Source organism: Mytilus trossulus, chromosome 1, assembly GCF_036588685.1.
Source record: "Mytilus trossulus isolate FHL-02 chromosome 1, PNRI_Mtr1.1.1.hap1, whole genome shotgun sequence".
Taxonomy (NCBI): Eukaryota; Metazoa; Mollusca; class Bivalvia; order Mytilida; family Mytilidae; genus Mytilus; species Mytilus trossulus.
The window spans coordinates 109,011,054-109,037,783 of record NC_086373.1 but is presented as its reverse complement, the minus strand read 5'-3'; the positions used below and the strand labels follow the sequence as shown (position 1 = coordinate 109,037,783).

Genomic DNA, 26,730 nt, shown 5'->3' with positions numbered 1-26,730 from the left:
CATTTTTCATTGTTTATGTTGAAAAGAATTGAAAAATATGTCCTAAACTTGATGATCAGAATTGTATTCTGATCCAAAGTGTTCATAAGAAATCATCAAGAATGTTTAAATTGTACAATAAACTTTTCATCTGTTCGATTTTAAAATCAGCAGGTAGAATCAGTGACTGGGTCAAATAGTTATATGGTATGTTCTTGTAAGAACACATTTTGACAGTTGAATGACTAGGGAATGACTTATTTTGGTGATAAAAACCCTCACATTTGTCATGGTTGTTACCAGAGTCCTTTTCAAAAACAAAAAATCAATTATATAATTTATTTCATGTAGTGGGATTGATCATACTACAATTGCATAATACGTAATGGTCATCATTTTATTATGTATGTGTGATTTGTCTATATTTTTTCTGCCTACTGTATATGTGTATACTTACCTGTATGTTGGGAATGCAGACTGTTTTCAGAATACAGTTTAGCATCCATATAAATCTGTATTACTGTGACTTTTCTTGAAGTGTTTCACTGTCTGCTTAGCTTTTTATTAAAAAAAAATCCTACCAAATTGTACATTGTATCATAAAACTTATCTTTCCAAGTACTGTAAGAGTTTGTTTGTCATAAAAAGTTTTGAAATGAACTTAAATTAATTGGATTTTATAGTCATGAGTTCTTTGCTGGAAAAAAATACAGTCATGAAACTAGTGAAAACACATCTATATTTATGAATATGTTGGCCTAATGGAAATGTTGGTTTATGGTTGAATTTATTTTTATGGTCCTTAAAACATCTGTTGTGGGTTTTATGTTCCCAATTTTGTTAACCACTAATCAGTGAAGAGATACTGTCTAAAAAATGTGATTTTAACACTTGAGTATTTTGTATTATGTATCACAATAAATCCACCTGTGGCATATTGTCATTATTGACCTGCTTAATTTAGATGTTAGTGTTACTCCCCTTTAATAACATTTGTAAAGTGGTATTATTTGATACTAAGACTGTTCTACCTCAGGAATAGATTACCGTAGCTGTGTTTGGCAAAACTTTTAGGAATTTTTTATTCTCAATTCTCTTCAACTTTGCACTTTATTCAGCCTTTTTAACATTGTTTGATTCTAGCACTGTCAAGTCTTTCTTTTAAGTATAAAGTTGCTTCTGAGATGTATCATTTTCTCAAGATGGGAATTTGTCCTTATTTAGTTTCATAAATTGCAGAGGAAGTTAAAATTAATCTCTGTTGTTTTGGTGTTTCTTGCAGAGCCAGTTAGACTGAGTGGGATTTAATGTAATATATTAAATAGATGGATGTGTCTTAAATGTGTATTCTATGAATGTATATTACTCTTGACACAATTGAGTTCTTATATATGTGTCTTTACTTTATGTCAGCATCAAACACACAAAAGAATCCTACAATCATAACACCTTGACAATTTTCTTTATTATAGTTAGATAAATAGAAATTAACACTTGAACAGTCAACAATGTTCTTAATTTTGTATTTTGTTCTCCGTCCAAATCTACTCTAAAATTGAAATGAAAGCTTTTTGAAGAAACAAATTACATGATTGCGTTTGTTTTTACTGCAACCACTCAAATTCCGCAGTAAATCTGCATATTCAGTTCTATTAAAAGATGGGAAATCATGCATTCTGTTTATGAAAATATAAAGGTGACCAAATTATTATTTTCACTTGTTATAATGACAAAGGATGAAGGCAATATCTTTTTTGCCTGTGAATCCTTTCATTATTATGGAATTTCCCAAGCTGGAGTAGTCTTGTTGTATCTTCTGAATGACAATTAAAAATAGAGAATTATTCCATGAATATTTAAAAAAAACCAATATCAAAGTAATTGATAACTGCTTCCATTCCTGAATGGAGTTTAATGATACAACCAAGAATCTAAAATGTGTTGAGTAACTACAAAAAACATTGAAATATACAGATGAATAAAACAAGGTAAGATATCATGTTCTGCATGTTCATTGTTCTTCGTTTTACACAATTTTATTTCAAATTTCTTTGCATGCAGTTCTTCACAATTGTTTTAATACTGATATATAAACGATATATGTGGCAATATTTTCATGTGTTGTACAACTATATCCTAGATGTGTCTAGATATCACACTAACTTATGTATGGAATACTAAATTACTAAATCCATGGGAAGTAGGTTTTCTGAAATCAAAACAATTGATTCAATCTGAAGACCATTATTTTATACCGAATGAACCAAAATAAAGCCCAATAACTATTGACATAATGTATAAGTATTTTTATTTTCTCAATCCATTGTGTGAAATTTGTGAACTATAAGTTATCTATAATACTAAAATTACGAGGTCCAATTTATCAGCCGGATCACGTTAAAACGATGAATCAAAGAATTCAACTTTTTTTATAATTAATAAAGTACAATGGTGTAGATTAAAAATTACACCACTCCAGACCCTTTTGTTTTCCAGATAATTAATATTGCCAATAATTAACAAGTTCCGGGTCGAACCCGATACCGATACCAATTTAGTATATTCACCTGTTACTTTAACCTTATATGTACGTTCCGCATCTGACAGGCGCACCACCAAATGGTGTATTTGATTTTGCTTTAAACACGGGTCATAATCACAGGGGCGACACAACTAAATTCAATCATTGTCAAATTGTTCCCTATTGTAGTTTTTTAATTAGTAAGACTTTCTAAGATAACAATACGAATACTAAAAATTTGGACTTAACTTGAAATAAGGCGTATAGGTACAGTTTTCAATTTGTTAGCGGGCATGACGTAAAACAGGGAATCAAAGAATTGAACTTTATTGGACAATGCTGTTGATTAAAAATACTCAATTCAAGGACCTGAATATTACCAATAATTGAAGAGTTCTAGGTCAACGGGTTCAAACAGAAAGATTTGAAAGCAGAGAAACTGTATCTTATAATCGGCACGACTTTTATCAGATGATAATACCAATACTAAAATAAGGCTTACGCATAGTTATATACTTTAATTCAGTCACGGACCCGCGAAATCACGGGTGTGTTCTAGTCCAGTATAAAATGTAATCTAGATTCAAATTCGCCATTATTTAGTAAATGAACCAAAATCTGTTGAAAGTACAATTTAAAAGACCAAATAAAATGCCAAGTTTAAGAGCATTAAGGACCAAAATTCCAAGAAGGGGTTGCCAAAAACAGCTATTAAAGGTTATCTTTTCCTATAAACTTGGTTCTATAAATATAGTATTTTAAGCAAAATAGTCTTATTTTTTACGCAATTTTAGTTCTTGCATTCAGATCGTCCAAATGAAAATATATTAGTTTTCAGTGTTGGTATAACGTACTCTTTTACAAAGATGCATAACTTTTTATCAAATTACATACATGTAATTACTTATCAACGTTTAATTCTGAAAATCAGAGACAGTTAAAAAAAAGGGTCAAAATTGAAAACAAATCGTATCTTATCCATTCATATTGTGGCCTCATTTTTATGTTAAAATACTTGAACCCTCCATTTTTATTTTTTTCTCTCTTCCTTTAGAAATCGATCTGATCTGTTGTTGTGAATGTACTGATTTTGTCCCCCATATCCTTTGTTTTTCTATTCTTACCCATTTTATTTTCAGTCGTTTTTATCCGATCATGTACAATAATCTTTGGATAATAGAGCTCGTTTAACCTTAAATGATTTATCATCCCAGATAAATGCAAACATGTTATTTGTTGATTACATAACATATTCTAATCTGGACAAGGAAAAGACAAAATAAATGGTTTAAATAGGATGTAATCACTTATTTGAGGATGTTATATTTTCTAAGAGGGGTGAGAGACTGTATTTGCTATCTTTATAAAGTATGAACTATAAAATTTATGGAAGGCTTGTACTTTTTAAGGGTTATTCTATCAAGATCCATCAAAACGTAATTTTTAGAATTTAAACGTACTGTAGCCCAATTTCCGATTCCACTTGACACCATTTTCTTGAATAATTTTTAAGTTCCGGATTTCAGTTTAGATTTGAAAAATCATTCAGTAAGGATTTGAAAACTGTTACAGGGAATAGTGAACCTTTCTCTTTACGCGCCTGGCGCACAGTGACACAATGTTAATACTGGTATCTATGATGAGTTTATTTACAGTAATAAAATTATTCAGTATTGGATGTTATAATTTCATTAAATCGGAGACGCAAAGCTAGTAAAAGATGGAATATCAATTTATTAATGAAAACAAACATTAATCGCGAAAAAATCCCAGATCAGCTAAACGAATATTCAATTGAATTCTTCCAATTCTTTGAGGTTTGAATATCAAACAATTTGGAGATGTTTTAATATACGTTGGGTCAGATTCGTATTCCAAATATCCCCCTTTGTTTTAAGATATTTAGTCTTCTGATGTCAGAGGCTATCTAACTAAACGGACAGATGATTATAAACACCTTGAACATAAAATTCAAACAAGAGGATACCACTGATAATGCGTCTAATTTATGAGATTTTCTTTAAATTTTATACACAGTGGATTATTTTGAAAGGGATAATTTGCGCTGTACCACATGGGCGACATTTAATCTCAAATGATTTGATTTTGATACTCGGTATGTATTGTTATTAATCTCTGGACGGCGGTTAACTACATATATCTAGATAACTGTATTTTCGAATTTCATCAAAGTTCAACCATTTACAGAAATAAAGGATAGTATTTTGTTTGACTATATGGTAATGTTTTATGGACTCTGTTACAACAAACATACGGCATCCCTACTCACCGAAGGTTGATCCCAATAAAGCGAGAACCCTTAATTCCACCTTCTAAAAAATGTTGATGATAAAACACTGGTATAGGGTTCAAATTTTTACAATATCATCAACAGGCGAGACATAACTCTGTGATAACATGTTAAAAATACGGAGACAATCTAAGTTTAAATGTCTTAATACCCACCTCCCCCCCCCCCCCCCCCCCCCCCCCCAAAAAAATGACCTTTCCAACTTTTCTCGAAATTTCTTCGCTTTTCAGTCTTTTAACTCACGACTAGCCGATTGTTTATACCGGTTATATTGTCATTTCGCCATATTAGCGAAATGACTACAGAAAAAATTCGATAGATTAAGTACTTAAGATTGTTGTTACCTGTATTCTACATTGCAGGAAGGTACTATACCAAACATAGTTTTCCCATATTGATTACTAGAAAACTGAAAATAATTGGAAATAACCAATAGTCCATATTTTTTGCCTAAACTTGAGCATATTTTGAGTTAATAAATTTCGACAAGAAAGAACATTCCATATATATTTTCAACAAAACAGTAATGCATGTATAAACAAAGCATTTGCTTCAATGAGGATCAATTGAAACTTCGATTATGGAAAACTCTGTAGCAAGAAAACTTTCAAGACAATTTTTGTCTCGAAGATATTTGATTTTATTGCACTTATATATTCAAATATGTATGACTTGATTGTAAATAAAAAAAGGAAGGACTAATTTGTGCACATGGACATCTTATTCATTATGTTCCTTGGTACTTCTAGTCGGGTCATTTTAAATGATATAATGATTCCTTTTGAAAAAGACACGAGGATAATTTGCCAATAATGTTAATATTTCACAAGCACTGCTGATCTATTTAAATGCAAGTCACCTATCTCGGATATTAGCATCAAAGCACTTTCAGATCTGTTGGGATTGAAAGAGATGACTCCGATAATGCTTCTTCCTTAAATGTCCTTCATCCATCAATGGCATTGACTTGGGCAATATATTTTCGTCAATCACTCATGTTTGAAACTTCAAGTCTATACACCTCGATTGAATCTATACGGGTTCCAATTTATGTCTTTAAATAATGCTATTGCAGTCAACATTCCGAAATGTGTTATTGTTGGCCAAAGTACCATTATAATGCTTTGAGTCTAAATCAACCATTTAGAACTTTGAATGATAATGCATTCTCCCTAGGATTGTGTCACACGATTGCCAAAACGTGATACAGAATACGGTGGTACACTCTGCTATGTGATTTAGTCCTTGAGTTCGTTCATACAAATCATACTAAAAGACTGAAACTGAATGGATCTATGAACACCCATGTTAATCTAAATATTGCTCATTATTATTCTCCCAATTTATTTCTAGAAATACCATTTTGTAATAGTCAGTTATTGGGAACCGAGTATATTTAATATAAGGTCAGTTGGGCGTGTTTATTGTAGTGCACAGTCAGTGGGATTAGTTTATTTCAAATACACGATCAATGGGCGTAGCTATATATATACAGTCCGCCAAAAGGTAAGCACCACCTATTTTTATTGCATAGATTTTTTTTCAAATTCAAAAAATCAATTATTCCACGAAAAAAAGAAAACAATCAAATAGCAATTTTATGTATACCATAAACAAACCAGAAATGTAATTTTAGTGACTTATGAAGGTTCTATGCATGTAGGTTTTCCGTTCATAGAAATAGTGTAAATTACACAATTCAGAAACATAATTTAAGTTTCACTGTGATTTTATTTTTTTACAACAATTGATCATCCAATATTATTAAAATTTTCTACACATAAACTTTGGTATGTTCGACAAATTTAATGTCAATATTTGAGTCAATAGCATGTAAAACAACCTCACTTCCGGTACATTTTCATAACACGACGTATCATTCTCGATGCAAGCCTTCAAGCTTTAGTTTAGGAAAATCTGTTGCATTAAACAACAAATACCACTTTTAAATCGACAAAATATTGTGAAGGTGGATCTCTGTGATTGAGATTTCCGCCAATGGCATCTCAGACATATTTGATAGGGTTTATGTATGGGGACGTGGAAGGCTAAAAAATAGTGTAAATGGCTTGTTGCTCTTTGGACTCGGTAAAAATCCTTGCCCTTTGTGTTCTAGCATTGTCGTCCATGTACAAGGGTCTTGGCAATGTAGACGCAATTGGGGGATTATTAAAATGAGGGACTACAATGTTTTAAGGCACCAAATCTCTGAAAGTCTGTTCGTTTATGTTACCCTGCAGAATATGCGTACCCAGCTTATAAGGGTGTAATAAGCAACCCCCGTACTGGAACACCACCAGTACTGAATGCAGTCCTTGTGCAAACATTGTTTTTGGTCATAGGTCGTTTTGTTTCCCCGCGAAATTTGTATTATGGCGTCTACTGGCAGTAAAAGAAACTGACTACCATCTGAACAATGAGTGTTTTCTCAGCTTCTTATATTCAAGCATAGATAGTCATTATCCCATTAAAACCTGACGGTAGAATGCCTACCTGTAAATACAGGTCTCTATACAAGAAGACTTGCTCTTCGGTTGCCTCTGAGAAGTCGACTGACCAATGAACGAACACAAACACGACCAGCTGGCGAAACAGTGTATTTGTAAACGCGCAGATGACCTTTGATAAGAGGTTGTTTGACTGCTTTATCGGAGTTCAATCTTTTTGGTCGTAATGGATTTTCTAAGGGTATGTTGAAGGTAATTCATAACACCAAACATTAATATTTTTTTCGCAATAGTTATAAAAATATTGCCAGTTATATTTCGGTGGTGCTTAACTTTTGGCGGACTGTATATATAGTTTATTGTAAATACACGGTCAGTGGGCGTAGTTTATTTTTAAATACAATGAGTGGTTGTAATTCATTATAAATACATGGTCCGTGGGAGTAGTTTATTTAAATTTTACAGTCAGTGTGTGTAGTTTATTTTAAATACACGGTCAATGGGCGTAGTTTATTTAAAATAAACAATTTTGTTCTTGAAATAAAATACTACTGGTACACGGTAAACATACATATTTTGAATTGTTTCATGCTCTTAGACAAAATCAGGTCTTGAATACTCCCTTTCTCTCTTTGAATAATTGTATGTTGTGTTGGATTTATGATGTCCAGGCCTACAATTACGTTTTGATTTTCCATACTAAGATAACCATTGTTTTAGCTTCGTTATATAATATGCTAGTGACATGATACGACATAAACGTGGTCAGTAATTAAATATGGGGCATTGGCACCAAATTTACAGACTGTATCTTATGATGCCATATTGAGCGCTGTTATCCAATTGAATTTGAAATAAAGCATACAGTATAAATACAGATATAGGTTTCAATCAATGTTTACTTGTATATAGAAATTTACAGTTAGACCTTACTTTTCCTAGTGGGAACATTCCATTTCTCAACAGTATTCGATATGGTGTTCAAAAGTATGCATCATATGCTACGTATATATTTGTACATATGGAATTGCTTTCATACACATTTTTGTTTTCGAAAATCTGAATATGGAGTATATATCTTTCAGGTGCCCCGATATTCAAGGTTCTTCGTTTCATATCATAAATTCTCTGAAAGAGGATTGCTGTTAGCCTGTTACAGAGAAAGCTATTTGACCAAGGTTTCCCATGGCAAAGTCATAATCTTCTTTATGGATGACATTGTGCAGAAGCATATATGCTTGTGGTAAATTACACCCTGACTGAGCAAATTATAGTTCGGCTGTTGTTGATTTTACTGCGGATGAACCCTGGTTATTGGTAGGATTCGTGTTGCTCAGTTTTAGTTTTCTGTGATGTGTTTTACATACTTTTGTCTGTCTTTTGGTCGTTTGTTTTTGGCAGTGCATTGTCAGTTTGTTTTTTGAATTTTGAGTTTAATCATCCCTTAAGTCCATTCGCCTCACAATTAGATGTGACGAAAGGGGATAATGACAACTCCTACACAAAAACGAATGTAGAAGAAAGTAAACAAGATACAACATAAAAAACTGAAGACTGAGCAACACGAAAATATGAGATTCCCGGGAAGGCAGATCCGTATCACGAGTGATTGTCAGTACAGCGATGATATCTAAGTATCTCACAATCGGGGATGTTTTATATTTTTGGCATACATGTTTTATTTGAAAAAAGTAAAAAAAATATAAAAAATAAGGAACTTCAAACCGGAAAGTCTCTAATCAAATCCTTACATACCCTAAGATAGATGTTCTTTAATGGTCAAAAAGTCGAAAAGGCGCCAGTATAACATTTGAATAGACGTCATTAACGCTGGCACTTCGAATGCATGGTTATTAGACCGTTGGTTTTCCCGTTTGAATGTTTTGACACTAGTAATTTTGAGGCCCTGAATAGGTTGTTCGGTGTGAGCCATGGCTCCGTGTTAAGGGACGTACATTGACCCATAATGGTTTACTTTAATAAAATTAAAATTGTTATTTGGATGGAGAGTTGTCTCCTTTGCACTTATACCACATCTTCCTATATCTTTTTAACAACTTCTTTACTACCAGTGCTATCAAGTAAATCCTGTTTGGAGATGCAAGTTCTTCAATAACATAGCAACTGTGAGATATGTAGACGCTGTTGAAATGTTGCAATATTGGAAAAAGAAAGATAATCATTATGAAGCTGAAATCAGGCCGTAGCCAGGAATTTCAGTTTCGATGGTACCGCAATCAAGTGTTTCTGTTGTTCCAGGGTTTTCCTCTTATAGTTGAGGTGTTTATCTTGATTCTAGTTTGAACTCGCATTTATTTTAATGCCCCACCTACGATAGAAGAGGGGCATTATGTTTTCTGGTCTGTGCGTCCTTCCATCCGTTTGTCAGTTCGTCTGTCCGTTCGTCCCACTTCAGGTTGAAGTTTTTGGTCAATGTAGTTTTTGATGAAGCTGAAGTCCAATCAACTTGAACCTAAGTACACATGTTCCTTATGATATAATCTTTCTTATTTTAAAACAATTAGACTTTTGATCCCATTTTCATGGTCCACTGAACATAGAAATTAAAAGTGTGAGTTTCAGGTTAAAGTGTTTGGTCAAGGTAGTTTTTGATGAAGGCTCAAGCTGAAGTCCAATCAACTTGAAACTTAGTACACATGTTCCTTATGATATGATCTTTCTTATTTTAAAACAAAATTAGACGTTTGACCCCATTTTTTTGGTCCACTGAACATAGAAATTAAAAATGTGAGTTTCAGGTTAAAGTTTTTGGTCAAGGTAGTTTTTGATGAAGCTGAAGTCCAATCAACTTGAACCTTAGTACACATGTTCCTTATGATATGATCTGTCTTATTTTAAAACAAAATTAGACTTTTGATCCTATTCTTGGTCCACTGAACATAGAAATTAAAAGTGTGAGTTTCAGGTTAAAGTTTTTGGTCAAGGTAGTTTTGATGAAGTTAAAGTCCAATCAACTAGAAACTAAGAACACATGTTCCCCATTGGTTGATCTTTTTATACGACCGCAAAATTTGAAAAATTTTTCGTCGTATATTGCTATCACGTTGGCGTCGTCGTCGTCGTCGTCGTCGTCGTCGTCGTCCGAATACTTTTAGTTTTCGCACTCTAACTTTAGTAAAAGTGAATATTAATCTATAAAATTTTAACACAAGGTTTATGACCACAAAAGGAAGGTTGGTATTGATTTTGGGAGTTTTGGTCCCAACATTTTAGGAATTAGGGGCCAAAAAGGGCCCAAATAAGCATTTTCTTGGTTTTCGCACTATAACTTTAGTTTAAGTTAATAGAAATCTATGAAATTTTGACACAAGGTTTATGACCACAAAAGAAAGGTTGGGATTGATTTTGGGAGTTTTGGTTTCAACAGTTTAGGAATTAGGGGCCACAAAAGGGCCCAAATAGCATTATTCTTGGTTTTCGCACAATAACTTTAGTTTAAGTAAATAGAAAATAATGAAATTTAAACACAATGTTTATGACCATTAAAGGAAGGTTTGTATTGAATTTGGGAGTTAAGGTCCCAATAGTTAAGAATAAAGGGCCAAAAAGGGACCCAAATAAGCATTTTTCTTGATTTTCGCACCAAACCTTTAGTATAAGTAAATAGAAATCTTTGAAATTTAAACACAAGGTTTATGATCATAAAAGGAAGGTTGGTATTGATTTTTGGAGTTTTGGTCCCAACAGTTTAGGAATAAGGGGCCCAAAGGGTCCAAAATTAAACTTTGTTTGATGTCATCAAAATTGAGTAATTGGGGTTTTTTGATATGCCGAATCTAACTGTGTATGTAGATTTTAATTTTTTGGTCCCGTTTTCAAATTGGTCTACATTAAGGTCCAAAGGGTCCAAAATTAAACTTAGTTTGATTTTGACAAAAAATAAATCAGTTGGGTTATTTGATATGCTGAATCTAAAAATGTACTTAGATTCTTGATTATTGGCCCAGTTTTCAAGTTGGTCCAAATCGGGGTCCAAAATTAAACTTTGTTTGATTTCATCAAAAATTGAATAAATGAGGTTCTTTGATATGCCAAATCTAACTGTGTATGTAGATTCCTCTTTTTTGGTCTTGTTTTCAAATTGGTCTACATTAAAGTCCAAAGGGTCCAAAATTAAACTTAGTTTGATTTTAACAAAAATTGAAATTTTGGGTTTTTTTGATATGCTGAATCCAAACATGTACTTAGATTTTTGATTATGGGCCCAGTTTTCAAGTTGGTCCAAATCAGGATCTAAAATTATTATATTAAGTATTGTGCAATAGCAAGTCTTTTCAATTGCACAGTATTGCACAATGGCAAGAAATATCTTATTGCACAATATTGTGAAATAGCAATTTTTTTTAATTAGAGTTATCTTTCTTTGTCCAGAATAATAAGCAAGAAATATCTAATTACAATTGTAAGAATTTTTTTTATTTGGAGTTATCTTTCTTTGTCCAGAATCAACTTAAATCTTTGTTATATACAATATACAATGTATATTCACTTTTTACTACCAACTGATAAATTGTAAGATAATCTTTACCATTCAGTGATAACCAGCAGTTTTTTTACATCTTAATATTTTATGATGTAATTAAATGAGTAGTTATTGTTGCAAACTCCATAAGAAATTTTAATTGAGATTAGTTTTGAAATAAGGGAAAGGGGATGTGATTAAAAAAATTGGGTTCAATTTTCTCATTTGAAATTTCATAAATAAAAAGAAAATTTCTTCAAACATTTTTTTGAGAGGATTAATATTCAACAGCATAGTGAATTGCTCAAAGAGAAAACAAAAAATTTAAGTTCATTAGAACACATTCATTCTGTGTCAGAAACCTATGCTGTGTCAACTATTTAATCACAATCCAAATTTAGAGCTGAATCCAGCTTGAATGTTGTGTCCATACTTGCCCCAACCGTTCAGGGTTCAACCTCTGCGGTCGTATAAAGCTACGCCCTGCGGAGCATCTGGTTACTTTTAAGGCCAAATTATGTTTTTTACCCAATATGTCCATTGAACATAGAAAATGATAATGCGAGTGTGGATGTCGTGTACTTTGGACACATTCTTGTTTGTCGATCGATTTATAACTTTTTAACAGCGGTATAATACTGTTGCTTTTATGTATCGATGCATTCAACATAGGTATCAAACTTTTGAATTTTAATGAGAAGACATCATGCAAAAAGTGAAGCTACTTTTTCATTTTTTCTTTGAAGCCACTGTATAAAGTCTGTCTCGTTTGAATTATACAAGTGGGCAAAAAAACAGAACACCGTTGATTCTCATACTGTTTTAAACTACTGTTTTCAAATTGAAAATATTAAAGTTTGGTATGGAGAATAAAAGTGTAAAAGATACTCCTAAAGGTCTTTGGAATCATTTAGTATCTTTTTCTGATTGACGCCTTCTCTAGAGTCGGTAGTTTCACAGTTATTTTATAATGATGAGTACATTGATGTTGATAGTTTTGAAAGAGGTTGTGTAGCACAATTGTCAGACCAAGAAACGTAAGGTTGTTTAAAAGACAATACATGTAATGTTGGCATCCAGTATAGTGAAGGAAGATCCAGTTTTTCAACTTCGACAGAATTATTTAGTAATAGTATAACCAGGAAGATTTGGACTATTTGCGATTACAAATAAATTAAGATCAGACATTATATTTTAAGTGCTAAAGTGACAATTTGTTAATCCGTCTATCTAACCTTTTATATTTCTTTGTGTGTAATTAATTCTATTGTTAAATATATGTTTGTCGTGATGGAAATCACTCTGACCATGACAAGTTAATCCGTTGGACACTAATTCTTTGCTATAGAAACTGTTTTTATATATGCTTTTGTATGTCATTTTGTAGTCAGTTTAGGTCTTAGGTCTGGTACTGTCCGGACCTTGCTAACAAAGTTTAAAGTATTGGTATTCCGTCTTTGAATCACTATAACACGGAAAACGCCCGGTTATATATTGGTTGAGGTACCCGCGGCACGATCTTGAGCTAGTTCCCCCAAACTAGTAAATGGATACCTTCAGAATCAACAGAATGGAAGGAACCTGGAATTACCAGCCTTGCAGAAATGGACATCCGTTTCCGATAAGAAAAGAAAATACCTGTTTGGACTTTCTGTGCAAATATTGCGGTAAGACATTGAACATTTTCACCTACCATCGATGTTATGCAGCTAACGCTCATTGTTACAAGTGCAGACATCATGGACATTTTGCCCGTATGTGTAGTTTTCACGTGAAGTCATATGAAAACCCAAAACCGAAGAAGAAATCAAAGTCGAAATCCAAAATTCAGAGAGACCGTGACCGTATGAGAACGTTTATCGAGAAGAAACAAATGTCTCAATTTCCGTTTCAAGGACTCGAGGACAAGGAACTCTCCGTTTTTACGTGCTCCATACAAGACGAATCCGCTAAACAGAACCTAAAGAAGTTAAAAGTTTCTCACAGTAACTCGTTGAAAGAAATAGCTGTACTCAAAGGTGAAAATTCAAAATTGGATACCGTAAGAAAAGAAAATGTTATTTTAAAGAACAGTTTGGACAAAGTAAATTTGGAACGTTTAGAACATGGCCGGATAATTCAAACGATAGAACATGAGTTAGCCGATCATAGAAGTAGAACTGAGCATTTGGAAAGAGTAGTAGTTCAACTGGAAGAGGAAAACCTAAATTTAACGAACTCTAGACAACGCTTAACAATGGAGTTTAAAAATACTGACTTGCAGTACAATCGCATCTTAAATGATATGGAAGACGAAATTCAGAGACTTAAGGCAGAGAACGTAAACAGTAGACACGAGATTCAACATCTAGATATAAAACATTCAAACCGAGGTGCGCTTTCGACCTATGCAATTTGCTCGCGTGGCAATTCGCAGCAACGTCATCGGCGAGGAGGAGGATACCCACGACGATAACAAAATTCATTCGGCAAACTCGGAGACCGAGTTTAGGTGGAGTAGTGGCGAATATAACCAGGAAGATTTGGACTATTTGCGATTACAAATAAATTAAGATCAGACATTATATTTTAAGTGCTAAAGTGACAATTTGTTAATCCGTCTATCTAACCTTTTATATTTCTTTGTGTGTAATTAATTCTATTGTTAAATATATGTTTGTCGTGATGGAAATCACTCTGACCATGACAAGTTAATCCGTTGGACACTAATTCTTTGCTATAGAAACTGTTTTTATATATACTTTTGTATGTCATTTTGTAGTCAGTTTAGGTCTTAGATCTGGTACTGTCCGGACCTTGCTAACAAAGTTTAAAGTATTGGTATTCCGTCTTTGAATTACTATAACACGGAAAACGCCCGGTTATAATAGTACTAAAAAGATGCGTAACCAAATATTGATCGAGTCTGTGAACACTGTTTTGAAGTTATCAAAAAAGATTTGTTTGTTTCGTCTCCATAATTATGTTCCTTGTCATTGACTCGGTATAAGGAGAAATATTAATTGCTGAATGAAATAGTTTAAGTTTGGCAGTAAAATAATTGAAATAATTTATTAGTTTTTTTAACTATTTTTGCTCGGTTCATTGATAAACGGAACTTTTTCGTATTACACGATATACTAAGATATTGGTCCCATATATGCTCAAAGTGTTCAGTAATAATCAGTTCATTAGACATTGTAGCATGTCTCCTTTTCCAATTTTCTATTATTCGTCCTATCTGGTGGTTCAATGGATGTTGAAAATGCTAACTTACATTGCTGTTGAAATATTTCTCCGGGAGATTATTTGCTTTTGAACTCTCATATTATCGGCTTTGTTTTTGTGAACTTTCCGTTTCTATATAGCATGCCAGTTGCGCCTGTATATGGAGTATATATCTCCTATGACAGTTATAGCCACGAGATTCCAGAGTTTTCATTTTTTATTTCGTTTTTTATGGAGGTTTGTTGCTTACCATGAAGCATTTATACAAATGGTTCTTAGTGGTGAAGTTGAAGTATCCCTTTTATTCATGGCGTTGCCAGCTCGTCTTCAATTAATCAGTTTGAATGTCCGTTTGTAATCTTCTGTCTCTCTATTGGCATACATATAGTTTCCTTTGTCTGACAACACCTTGCTCATTTTAAAGTTGTATTGATTGGAGACTTATTTCTTTTTGACTTGGTCGAAATGTTCAAGTGATATGTAAATGGATCTGCACCTTGCTTAACCAAATTATGTCGTAGCCTTGGTCGAGTATTTTAGAGATGAAGACATGAAAATAACAAATTCGAAAGTTATTTATTTTGGTCGGTCGGATCAAATGTATTGTGTTATCATGTTAAAATGTTGCAATTTGTAGTTGTGGGTTCAGAGGAATGTATCATGGTTGATTGTTAAGAAATATATTCAATATGTTGACTGTTGAACCATAGCGACATGAGCCAGTGTTTTCTTGCAATAAATGGTCCACTTTCCTACGACAAAAACGCTTTAAACGCTTGATTTAATTTTACAACTAGTTTAGTAATGAGTGAAAAGTGCATATTACTTTAACTGCAGATAATACGGTATGACAAATCAATCGTTATATCAACGAGTCAACCGGTTTTCAGTATGGCTTTGTATCATGTTTATCGTCGAAAATTGTATTTTGAAATCTAGGTGTTATTTTTTTTTCAACTGGTGGTAATGGATTTCTGTCTTGTCATGGTTTTTATTCATAAATCTGTAATCTATGCAATTACAGGACGATCTGCTTAGATAACCTACATAGAGCATCATTTTAACTTGCTTTCTGGTTTGTTGAATGCACGACGCTTTTCCTAACCGTAAATTGCTTCGGTGTACGGTATATTGCAATATAACTATTTATAGAGACTGATTTTTTTTTAAATATCTATTTTCATTTACTTGAGTTTTGAAATCTAGGTGTTATTTTTTGTTCAACTGGTGGTAATGGATTGCTGTCTTGTCATATTTTTTATTCATAAATCTTTAATCTATGCAATTACAGGACGATCTGCTTAGATAACCTACATAGAGCATCATTTTAACTTGCTTTCTGGTTTGTTGAATGCATGACGCTTTTCCTAACCGTAAATTGCTTTGGTGTACAGTATATTGCAACATAACTATTTTTAGAGACTGATTTTTTTTAAATATCTATTTTCGTTAACTTGAGTTGTTAGGTTGTTGTCTCTTTAACATCCATCTCGCATGTCCCGAAATCATGTAACATTTTACATGCTTAAAACTTGTACCTTGTTTTTAGTTGTATCAAATTATTATTTAGTTACCCATTCTCTTTTACAGACGCAAAAATCAGTAAGTAAAATTGTTGAAGAATTTCTACCTTACTTCAGTTGATTTTTGTAACTTTTTTGTGTTCACTTGTGCTTTACCTTAATTTTCTTATAATTCTCATGTCCATAAAGAGCAAATATTTTAATAGCAAATAAAACAATTCACGTATTTACATTTGGAGATTTTCGTACAAGACCACTTCAGTTTTATACGGTCTTTTATAATCAATCTCTACAAAAACTAAGGGTTTGTTGTTTTCACGAGGTATTTAAAGATACGTCAGCGTGACAGCCCGCCCAGGTTGTACGGCAATACGACGTGTAATTTATTAGCATCTGTCATTTTAATTACATTAGTTTTAATGTAATATAGAAGGTCTCTGAATTAATTCGCAATATTGAACTAGAAGATCAACTGTAACACATTAGACAATTACACAATAGTTGATATGATTTGTAAAATTAAAAATAAAAAGTCTGCCTTTTCATAAGAAATCTATTTGCTTTATATATCCGGTGGGCTTGATAATCACGATAATTCAGTAAGCAAAGATTTAGTTCATTAAACTACAAGTTTCTCTTTGTGTGACAAACTCACTGGCTTGTGACATTTGTAGTCGGTCTTACACAGCAATTAAGTACGGGATTCCTTCAGAAAATATGCCGTTTATTTAACGCTGTGGTAGTTCTCGCATCTTGTGTGGTCCGCGCACTGTGGTGAACTGTTGCTTAGCAACTAATGTAAGCTGCTGTTACTTGAGCAATCCTATTTAAATCTGGCCAATCCGATAACAGACAAACACGATATCATCTTGTCAGTCATTACGAGGAGGCGGAGCTTAACGCAAAATCGGGAGTCTTGAAGTTCGCAAAGAATGATATCGGATGTATGGAGCTTACAGTGTTTTGTTTGGATTTTATCTTCTATGAGGACTTCAGAATTATGAAGAAATTTTCTAATATAAAGATGTACTTACATGCATTTCAAACTGTGTGATAATAACATCGATGTTAATTAATAGTGTATAAACCGAACAACATTCCACGTGGGTTCGAATAGCATTCAAATGACATAGTTTATTTTGTGAATTCCCCCTTCAAAAACGGGAAATCATGAGTATTCGAAGGAGGGGCACTAATTCACAAATTGATGAGGATTTGTTAACGAGGACTAGTTTTGTGGATGCCAGGATAGCGTATAAACAAGTCAAAAAGGTATGTGAAGCGAGGCATCTCCATGACCTCATTTCTATCACAACTCTCTGTGAGTTCTTTTTCTGTAATAACATAACATGTTGTGTAGTTCATTATATTAGTGGAGAAAAATTACATTTGTTAGAAGAAATTCCATGTATATTAAAACATTGTGAATTGATGTGTGTTTTAGCCTTAGGGTAATGTCATCTATTACAACATCACATAATAATAAAGTTAGATTTATCCATACTTTTTGGCATACTTTTTTGATGGCAAATAAATCTTAGTTCCAGATTTGTAACTGTAATTTAATATGGTCCATAATTTGTATGACAGAAAAATGTGCTTATCTTCATCCACTTTCAATATGCTTTTGTTTTCCCAATATTGTGTAGTTTGAAGTTATAATGTAACCATCAGTAAAGTGTGCGTCTACATTTTCTTTTTATATTTGCAGGGTAAAGCAGATGGGAATAAATGTGCGTTGTGGGTACGATGGCATCTGCAAAATTATATGTTCAGTATTGGTTGTTTCATACAATTACATTGTGGGAAAGTTTTGTTTATGGGATTACTATTGTTGTCGTTGTGTTGCATCGGATTCAAACTGGTCAAATTTGAAACTGATGTTGAAGCTCTTTGGGTAGAAGGTAAGTTATCGTGTTAAATGTGTATTTTCATCTTCATACATTCGTTAGGTATAATGTGAGCCAGTATATTCATTCACAAACAGCGCTTGAATTGATAAAAGCAAGTAAGCCGCCATCTTGTTTTGTGACCTAGAAATTTGATCTTGACTGTGTGTGGTCTCGTCTGTTATATTAGGAACGCTGAAATCATCAGAGATTGTTGACGGTTATAGTCGAACAATCGCACACTCACTGGTCATAAGTTTGATTATTCCCGCTCATTAAAGTCATTAGATTGGTTGTGATAAAATCGATAAACAAAGGACGTGATTACATCTACCTTGCAAATTATCAATATTCTCTAAACTGACTTTGGAGCATTTGTGTAATATCAGATTGGCACTCCTTTTTCAACAAGATTTGGTAACAAAAAAGTCAAATATTAATTACAAAAATAACAATAGTGCATTATCAGTTCATCTTAATCAGATATTTTGGTAACGAGATTACCGTTTTCTTGGGAGGTCTTGTGCATACGGGTTCTTTAGGCAAACCTCTAACCAAAGCAATTTCTTCATGGGAAAAATTGTAGTGTACATCTAATTTTGTATGCTTAAAACTTTTATATGCTAACATTTTTTTTTCTTGATTAAGGTTGATTGATTGATTGCTGGTTGCTTTTTTTAAGTAATATCTGGGAATATAAAGAAAAATCTGATTTACGTCACCTTTAGGGTCATACGTACTTTACTTAATGAAGTCCGAGATTGTGGTATGCTCAGAAAACAACTGGCTGTTTAGGAAAAGTTTTAAAGTTTTAAATAAATACAGTTGGAAAGAAACTTTAATGTCATTCAGTATATTAAATTCCTGGTGGTCTATCACACATGGTTAAGAACATTTTAATAAGAGAATCTAAAAGGCAGTTATATTTTTGTGTGTTTTATTCAATGGAGAAGAAGGACTGTCGTTACCTTTTCAGTCTAAAACTGGTTTTGTTGTAAAACATTTAACAGCATGCAAAGAAAGATTTTTTGCTGATAGTAATATTTTACAACTGTTTTATGTTGAACACATCTTTCTAGTTAATAATAAAATCATAAAGCCAAAACGCATATAATAATTATATAGTAGTATACTTTGTAAACAACATATCCAGTGCATTATTTAGTGTTATACACAAAGTCTGTTCTTGCAATCTTTTTGATTAAAATTTTGATGGCTTGGGCATGTGTGAGATATAAATTCTGCTTCAGTTGGAATACAAATATTTTTGTGTTATCATCTACAAATGAATTTTACACCAGAAATCAGAAATAACTTCAGAATTTCTTACATAATGTATCATCTACAATAAAATTTCTGAATTAAAGCATACATTTTATTATGTTGGCTCGGCACCCGTTGGCTCATAGAGGAGTAGGTAAGAATTGTATGGTTTGAATGTTACATTTTATCAGAGGTATATTAATTATTTTAATTTTCTCCAGGTTTCATTTATTCAATTAACTTTTTTTTATTTTGCTAGTAACTTTGGCGGATTAATTTAGCATGAATCCTTATTAGGTTTATATTGAAGTGTTTTTGTACTTCATTGTAACTTTTTGTTATATGTATATGTTAATTGTAGATCTCATATTGAAAAGACATGAAATATTTGATTCTAGACATTAATCCACCAACAATCAATCAATTAAAATGGAGATCAACCAGAAATTGGGGACATCTTTGAGCCAAAAATTTTAAAAGTATGAATAAAAGAGTTTCTGTTGTGGTTTTGCATTCCCAAATTACTTTTTTCTATCTCCCCTGTCAAGATCAGATATTAAAGTGAAATAAGGTTTTAAGATCATCTAAAGTGATATAAATAGTGAATATAATGTTGTATGACCTGGATTCCACTGATAATTTGACAATTGTAATTTGTGTACTAGTATTACACTTGATGGAGGTTTTTATGGCTGAATGAATCAAATACTTTGTATTCTACCTAGGTCATTGATAGTGTGACCAACTTTTGATAATGAATACCAATTTTCTTTCCAAGGGATGAAATCTTAACTTTAAATGAAAGAGGAGATATTATTTGTGTCATGTTGAATAGGCTTATAGACTCGTGGAGGGAAAAGATTTCCCGTAATTACACATAATAAAGGTGTCTTAAATACACAGTTTATTTTATATAAAATTTATTTTAGTAAAAATTGTCCCTGTTTATATAGAAATTGTTGTTTACATTCGGTTCATCTTTTATAATTTTTATAGTCAAAAAAGAAAGTTTTGTTCAGTACAATTTTTTATAAAATAATGTTTCAATTTCCATAATAAGGTCAATTTTTTAAAATGATAACTGATTTGCCCAGTATCAGCTAGTATTGATAGAAAACTAATAAGATTTTGATTTGAGTATTGGTCAGAAATATCTCTAAGAGCTAGATTGGTTGTAACAAAAGTCCTCAAACTAGAAGGGTTGTTACAAAAGCAATGAAAAGGTACACACCAATATGTTCAATGATTTTTTTTTGTAAGAAATGTTAAAAAGAAAAGATATGTTTTCTTTTTGTTTTGAATGGTCTTCATTTCTGTATATATAAGTGTGCATGATGCAAATTCATGTCATGCCCACTAAATTGACAGAAAGCCTGAAGTAAACCAGGAAAATGAATGAATTCCTATGCAACAAATGTTTATGAATGGGCTTTCTTCAAATTGGGACTTATAGATTATCCCTTTTTTCTTGGTCTTTCTTAAGGTATTGTCCATTAAACATTTATGCATAAAATCTCATTGTGGAATCCAAGGGGCATAGAGGTTGTACTCCCCCATTCGTCAAATTTGGCTTTTATATAACTCTTTGTTTTCATTATATATACATTTTTTATACAACCACAAAAATTGAAAAAATTTTGGTCGTATATTGGTATGACGTTGGCGTCGTTGTCGTCCGAAGACATTTGGTTTTCAGACTCTTACTTAAGTACAAGTGAATAGAAATCTATGAAATTTAAACACAAGGTTTATGACCATAAAAGGAAGGTTGGGATTGATTTTAGGAGTTTTGGTCCCAACAGTTTATTTTATTGTGAAATGTTCACAAATCTTCAATTATCAGGAATTACACCTCCTCCCCCTTTCAAAAATTCCTATATTCCCCCCTGTAATCCTACTTTTAGATGATTCTGTCTGTTATACATCTACACATTATCCTGATTTGCTGGTGTAGATAATTATTTGGGCTTCTTCTAATGATAAACACAAACTTTAAGGTTAATATTACTTTCAGAGAAATTTTTTATCATTAGTTTTAAGTGATTGCCAACAATGTGGTTTCTACTGATTATTCTGTTAAGAAATGACAGAAAAACATTTCAATTCTGGTATATACATTCTTTTCATTAAGACAGATATACACTGAGTTCACAAAAAAATGTACTATGAAAATATCTGACGGATTTGTTATAATCATTAGGAGGTAGCTCTCATTACACACTACTAGATAACCATTATGTGTATGACCTTCTACCATTAAAATTCTACAACGTGTCGACAGATCATTCAAATTCTGGACAATGTAAATAATTAATGAAATTGTAAAGAATTTGTATTTATTTCTAACTTTCTTTTAATCTGCATCTCCCGTTGCTTGAGTTATAATGGGATAATTTTGATAAGTAGTAAAAGTGCTGTGCAATTTTCATTAAATTCTGTTGGAATTTAGTAGATTTTATGCTTAACACACAGAATGATGTTTACAATACTAGGTAAATCAGAAATAGGTTAATCTGTCATAAATATGGTATATTAAAGGGAGATAATTTTGATGTTTTGAAAGAACCTATTTTTTTATCTTTTTTTTTTAGCTTTGTTTTAGCATTTTATCACTTTTTATGAATATAAGGAGATTTTTTATTAAATGGTGAGTTCCTATAAAGCATGGTATAACAAGTTTCCCAATTTCAGATCGAAAGCAAGGTGTAATTTGAACATAAATGGCCTTAGGTTGTAAATGTGTACCTTTTAGTGTTCTGTTCATAAACAAACACAAAAAACACAACTCCCAAAGAAAGAAAAGAAAGCCACGAGGTTGTTTATAGTGAACTGTCCACATTATTTGGTCCTTAGATTTCTCTTCCATGACATGTGTCGTTGACTTAGAGGTTCTACATCTATTTTAGCCATTAAGTTTCCACATAGATAAGTTTGTTGTAGGTTTTAATTTGTTTATAGATGATAATTTCCTAGGACATTATCCTCAGTCTAAGTAATGAACTGACAAAGAATTATTTTGAAGATTTTGTAAAAAAAAAATGTCCATCCCTTTGTGAACATTTTCATATTTCAATACATTTGTTTTGGAAATGAGGTCATCTTAATTTCTGATGATTCTTTGTCTTATTTCAACTTTTCTCATAGTCCTTGAAAATCATTTCAAAAGAAAAGTAAGTTCATGTTTTGGAAACATGGAAATTTTAAATAAGATTTGTTTTGTATATTTTGAAGTGTCACTCTTTTATGAATTAGTTTAATTTATCTAAATTTCTGCATGTCTATATCTTAAGAATAATCCTACATATGATAATTGTCAATCTCAAGCTAATATTTTGTGGATGAGAATCGCCTATATTGGTCTGTCAACTGCATGTCATTAAGACATTAATTTATATACCCAGGAGGGGGATACATGATGATCTATATAACCTGGAGGGGGAATTTATGATGATCTTGGTTGTTGTCTTCTCATTTTGATACAGATAGGTACATGTATGTTAAAATGGTAATTTTCTGTTTTCCTCCCGTCATCAAAGTAATGATAAATGTAGAATTAATTTTGAATGATGCTTTTGATTTATTATTACTGTTAACTTTATTTTGATGAAGCTTTGTGACTTGAAAATAGGTAAAAAATGTTATTACTAATGTATGTACCAGCTTTTACTAAACAATTTTTAAACTGTTTAACCAAAAAGGAAAAGACAAAATCAGAAAGATACTAATTAATCAGTTAATAATTCTTAAACCTGAAGCTCAAGTAAAAATCTTAACATTTCATTGAAAATATTATAAATTTTCCCATTAATCAGTACATGGTGACCAGTGGAGCATGTACAACTGGTCACATTCTTTGTCCTGTCTTAGTTGTATGACAGATATTTCACATTAGCCATGATGACAATAGATATAAGAAGATGTGGTATGAGTGTCAATGATACAACTCTCCATCCATGTCACATTTTATAAAAGTAAACCATTATAGGTCAAAGTGCAGTCTTCAATGCTGAGCCTTGGCTCGCACCAAACAGCAAGCTATAAAGGGCCCAAAACAATTACTAGTGTAAAACCATTCAAAGGGTCCAAACACCATATATACTTAGTTAATGTTCTCCAGGTTAAAATCTTACCAATTTATTTAAGTTTTACACCACAGACCACCCGTGTAGGAATATTGTTTAGTTATTTAGATAACAATTAGACATTTACAGTGAACTTGTATATCCCTTGTGTTGGTGTTCCTATGTAATTTCATATCTTACTTTTGTCTTGTTGAGATTTGCAGATAATACTTTTGTGCATTTAGTAGGAATGGTGGTATGCTAAGGAATTTTTTTGCTCTTCAATTTTTGGCCAAAGGCCATGATCTTTTTTAACCATTATACCATTGATTCTGTGCTCGACTAGTATCTCAAGTAAGATGGAATATAATTAATGGGTAATAAATGTTATTTATTACTATTAGAATGAAATCAGGTATAATTACACAAAGCATGTAAAAAGTTTTAAAATGAGGTGGATTTTGATTCAACCCTATCAAGTATTGTTGTGAAATGTTACAAGTTCTTTTTGGATGATAGCATGCATGGATGTAATTTCCCCCTTTTTTTAAATGAAAAATTTATAGTTTCTCTCTAAGTTTGTGGTAGAAGTAGGTCTTATCATTGTATAGAACTTAAGCTTTATAATTTTGTAAACGTTGGTGTTTATACCTTTGGAGTATAAGCTGGCAAGCTGATAGCTTTTGAGAGACTTGTATGAATGATGTTGTGTTGTAGACAGGTGAGACTTAGTCATTAGTCAGATGATAGCTAAAAGGAAGAGTATCACACATGAATCTTGACAGTTCAAAATTTAACATGACAACACCAACATTTCGCAAAAACTTGTTAAAATAAGAAATCCCAAATAATTATATAAAGCTCTTTAGCAAGTATACTAAGTAAAATTCTTATATTAAAAAGCAGGAGTATTTATAGATCAAAATGAGTTGTTTGTTTTTAAACAGAAGTTTTGAGAAATTATCAAACCTTTTGCATCCTGATTTTGTTGATTTTGAGAGTCTGTGTGTGTTTTGAAAAAAAGTCACAATGGCAAACCCACAAAATAAGAAGAAAATACACAAGTGTTAGGCATTGTTAAGGGGTACCACCCTCATGGTAGCATGTACACAGAAACATGATGTGAGATCTTACTGCCTGACTAAACAGAATCAATGTGTTGCATGCCAAATCTCCAATTACTGCCAAACATTCCGAACAACAAAACTTCTCCATTCAATAAAGTCTGTCAACTTTCTTTGTCAGAACTTTAAAAATTTAAATTTGAATAAAATGTATTTTGCATGTGGATTGATCTATCAATTAGTCATAGTAAATGGTTGTACTTCGGTAGAGGTGAATGAATGAAATTTTCCTTGAGAAATGGTATTTTTGAATAATGCTTAGCTTTCTTGCATGACAATGTCAATTTAAACATTGCTGTTAAAATATTTAATTAAATTTTTTGAAGGTTTTCATACTTCACTTATTCCAAAAAAACATAAAGTTTATTGTTTGTAAGAAAGTTGAAAGAGGGCAAGTTGTACAATAAATAGGTTAAGAGGGTAAAAACAAATAATAATTTAAAATGGTTGCACCAAGAACCACTAGTTAAACACCTTTTTAGCGGACAACTTTTTTAAAGTTAGTTTGACCAGGAAATCTGAGTTATTAAAAATTCAAGAATATTCCAAAAAATTTAAATGTGAAATTATAAGAGAAATTATAAGAAGTTATTTAATGAGCTGAGTGAAGGAGAAGAAAGTTTATAATTGGACTAGATTCAACATACCAAGGTTTACTTCTATTTGTTTTTCTGTTGTAAAAAGGGATTTGTGTAAAATGCACTTACTATGTACAAGGTACATACAAAACATATGACATTTTAGTCTACATCAAACACTGGGCCACACACAGCTAGTTCTGTCATCCAATCATATTAGAGGCAGTCATCCAAAACTTTACCGAGGTCATTGTCATAATATTTTCGCTATTGTACTCTTTCTTAACTAAATATTGGTTCTGTGCTATGTGTATAAAGTAAATATTTTAGAATTCAATGACATTCACAATTTTTTAAATAATTTCTCTCTGTACCTAGTATTTGAAAGACTAAATATAAATAACGTGCAATTCTCCTGTAAAATCATAACCAGTTAACAAACAGATTGTAGAAAAACAGGCAAAATTTGATCATTTACTAATACAACAATTTTCATGGTGATCTTATAATTAAATATATTATTAATTTCTTTCTTTTGGAATGCCTGCTTGTAAGGAGTTGATGTGAGTATATAATCAGTATTAAATTGATCTGACTCCTGATGGCCAGGAAGAGGGGGATATCTCAGAATGTCTTTGTTTCTCTTTAACAGGTATTGCTCTCAAAACTTAATTTGATAGAAACAATGCCACAATGGTATTGTTTATTCCGTACCTTTTAATTGAGTCCGTTTTTTGTGTCAGGAAAAGAAATTATTTGAAAAAAATGAAAGAGAATATGTCATAATTATTTTAGGACGTACTACCTACAAACTTTTAATATCAGTGATCAAACATGGTGTTTATGAATGTTTGGTCATCTTTGAAGTCAGATTGTTAAAGTATGGTATGTGAGGAATATTAAAAAGTGTACTGTCAAGGAAGTTCCTCTCCCCTTGTGTACTGTAAACAATGGTGCATGCACTCTAGATTCCACAATTTATTCTAACATTTTTAGGTTGCATGTGGATTATAAGTAAATTTGGAAATCAATACGCTATAAGATCCTGTCTTAATATGATATTTATTTGATGTAAAATTTTGACCAAACTATATTATTTTACAGCGGGTGGCAGATTAGAGGAAGAATTAGCTTATACAAAGGCCACTGTAGGTGTTGGTAGTGGTACCACCAGTGAACTTGTTATTCAAACACCAAAAGAAGGATCAAATATCTTAACACAAAAATCTTTATTGCTACATTTAGAAACATTACTCAGAGTTACAGAGATAGAAGTAGACCTGTTTGAAACGTAAGTAGACACACAACCTCAAATACATGTATTTATATTGAGAAAAAACTAAG

At 32.1% G+C, this 26,730-nt stretch overlaps 1 protein-coding gene across 1 annotated transcript in view; it reads left to right on the top strand.

Annotated features, from left to right (window-relative positions):
• Positions 1-16,718: 16,718 nt before the first annotated feature.
• The window catches only part of LOC134697067 (protein patched homolog 1-like), a 34,553-nt gene continuing 24,541 nt past the window's right edge, over positions 16,719-26,730 (top strand). Inside the window, exons 1-3 of the mRNA XM_063559097.1 lie at positions 16,719-17,743; positions 18,183-18,375; positions 26,491-26,677. Coding sequence (XP_063415167.1) covers positions 17,642-17,743; positions 18,183-18,375; positions 26,491-26,677 — 482 coding nt within the window. The 5' untranslated portion in view covers positions 16,719-17,641. The remainder of the gene's footprint in view (positions 17,744-18,182; positions 18,376-26,490; positions 26,678-26,730) is intronic.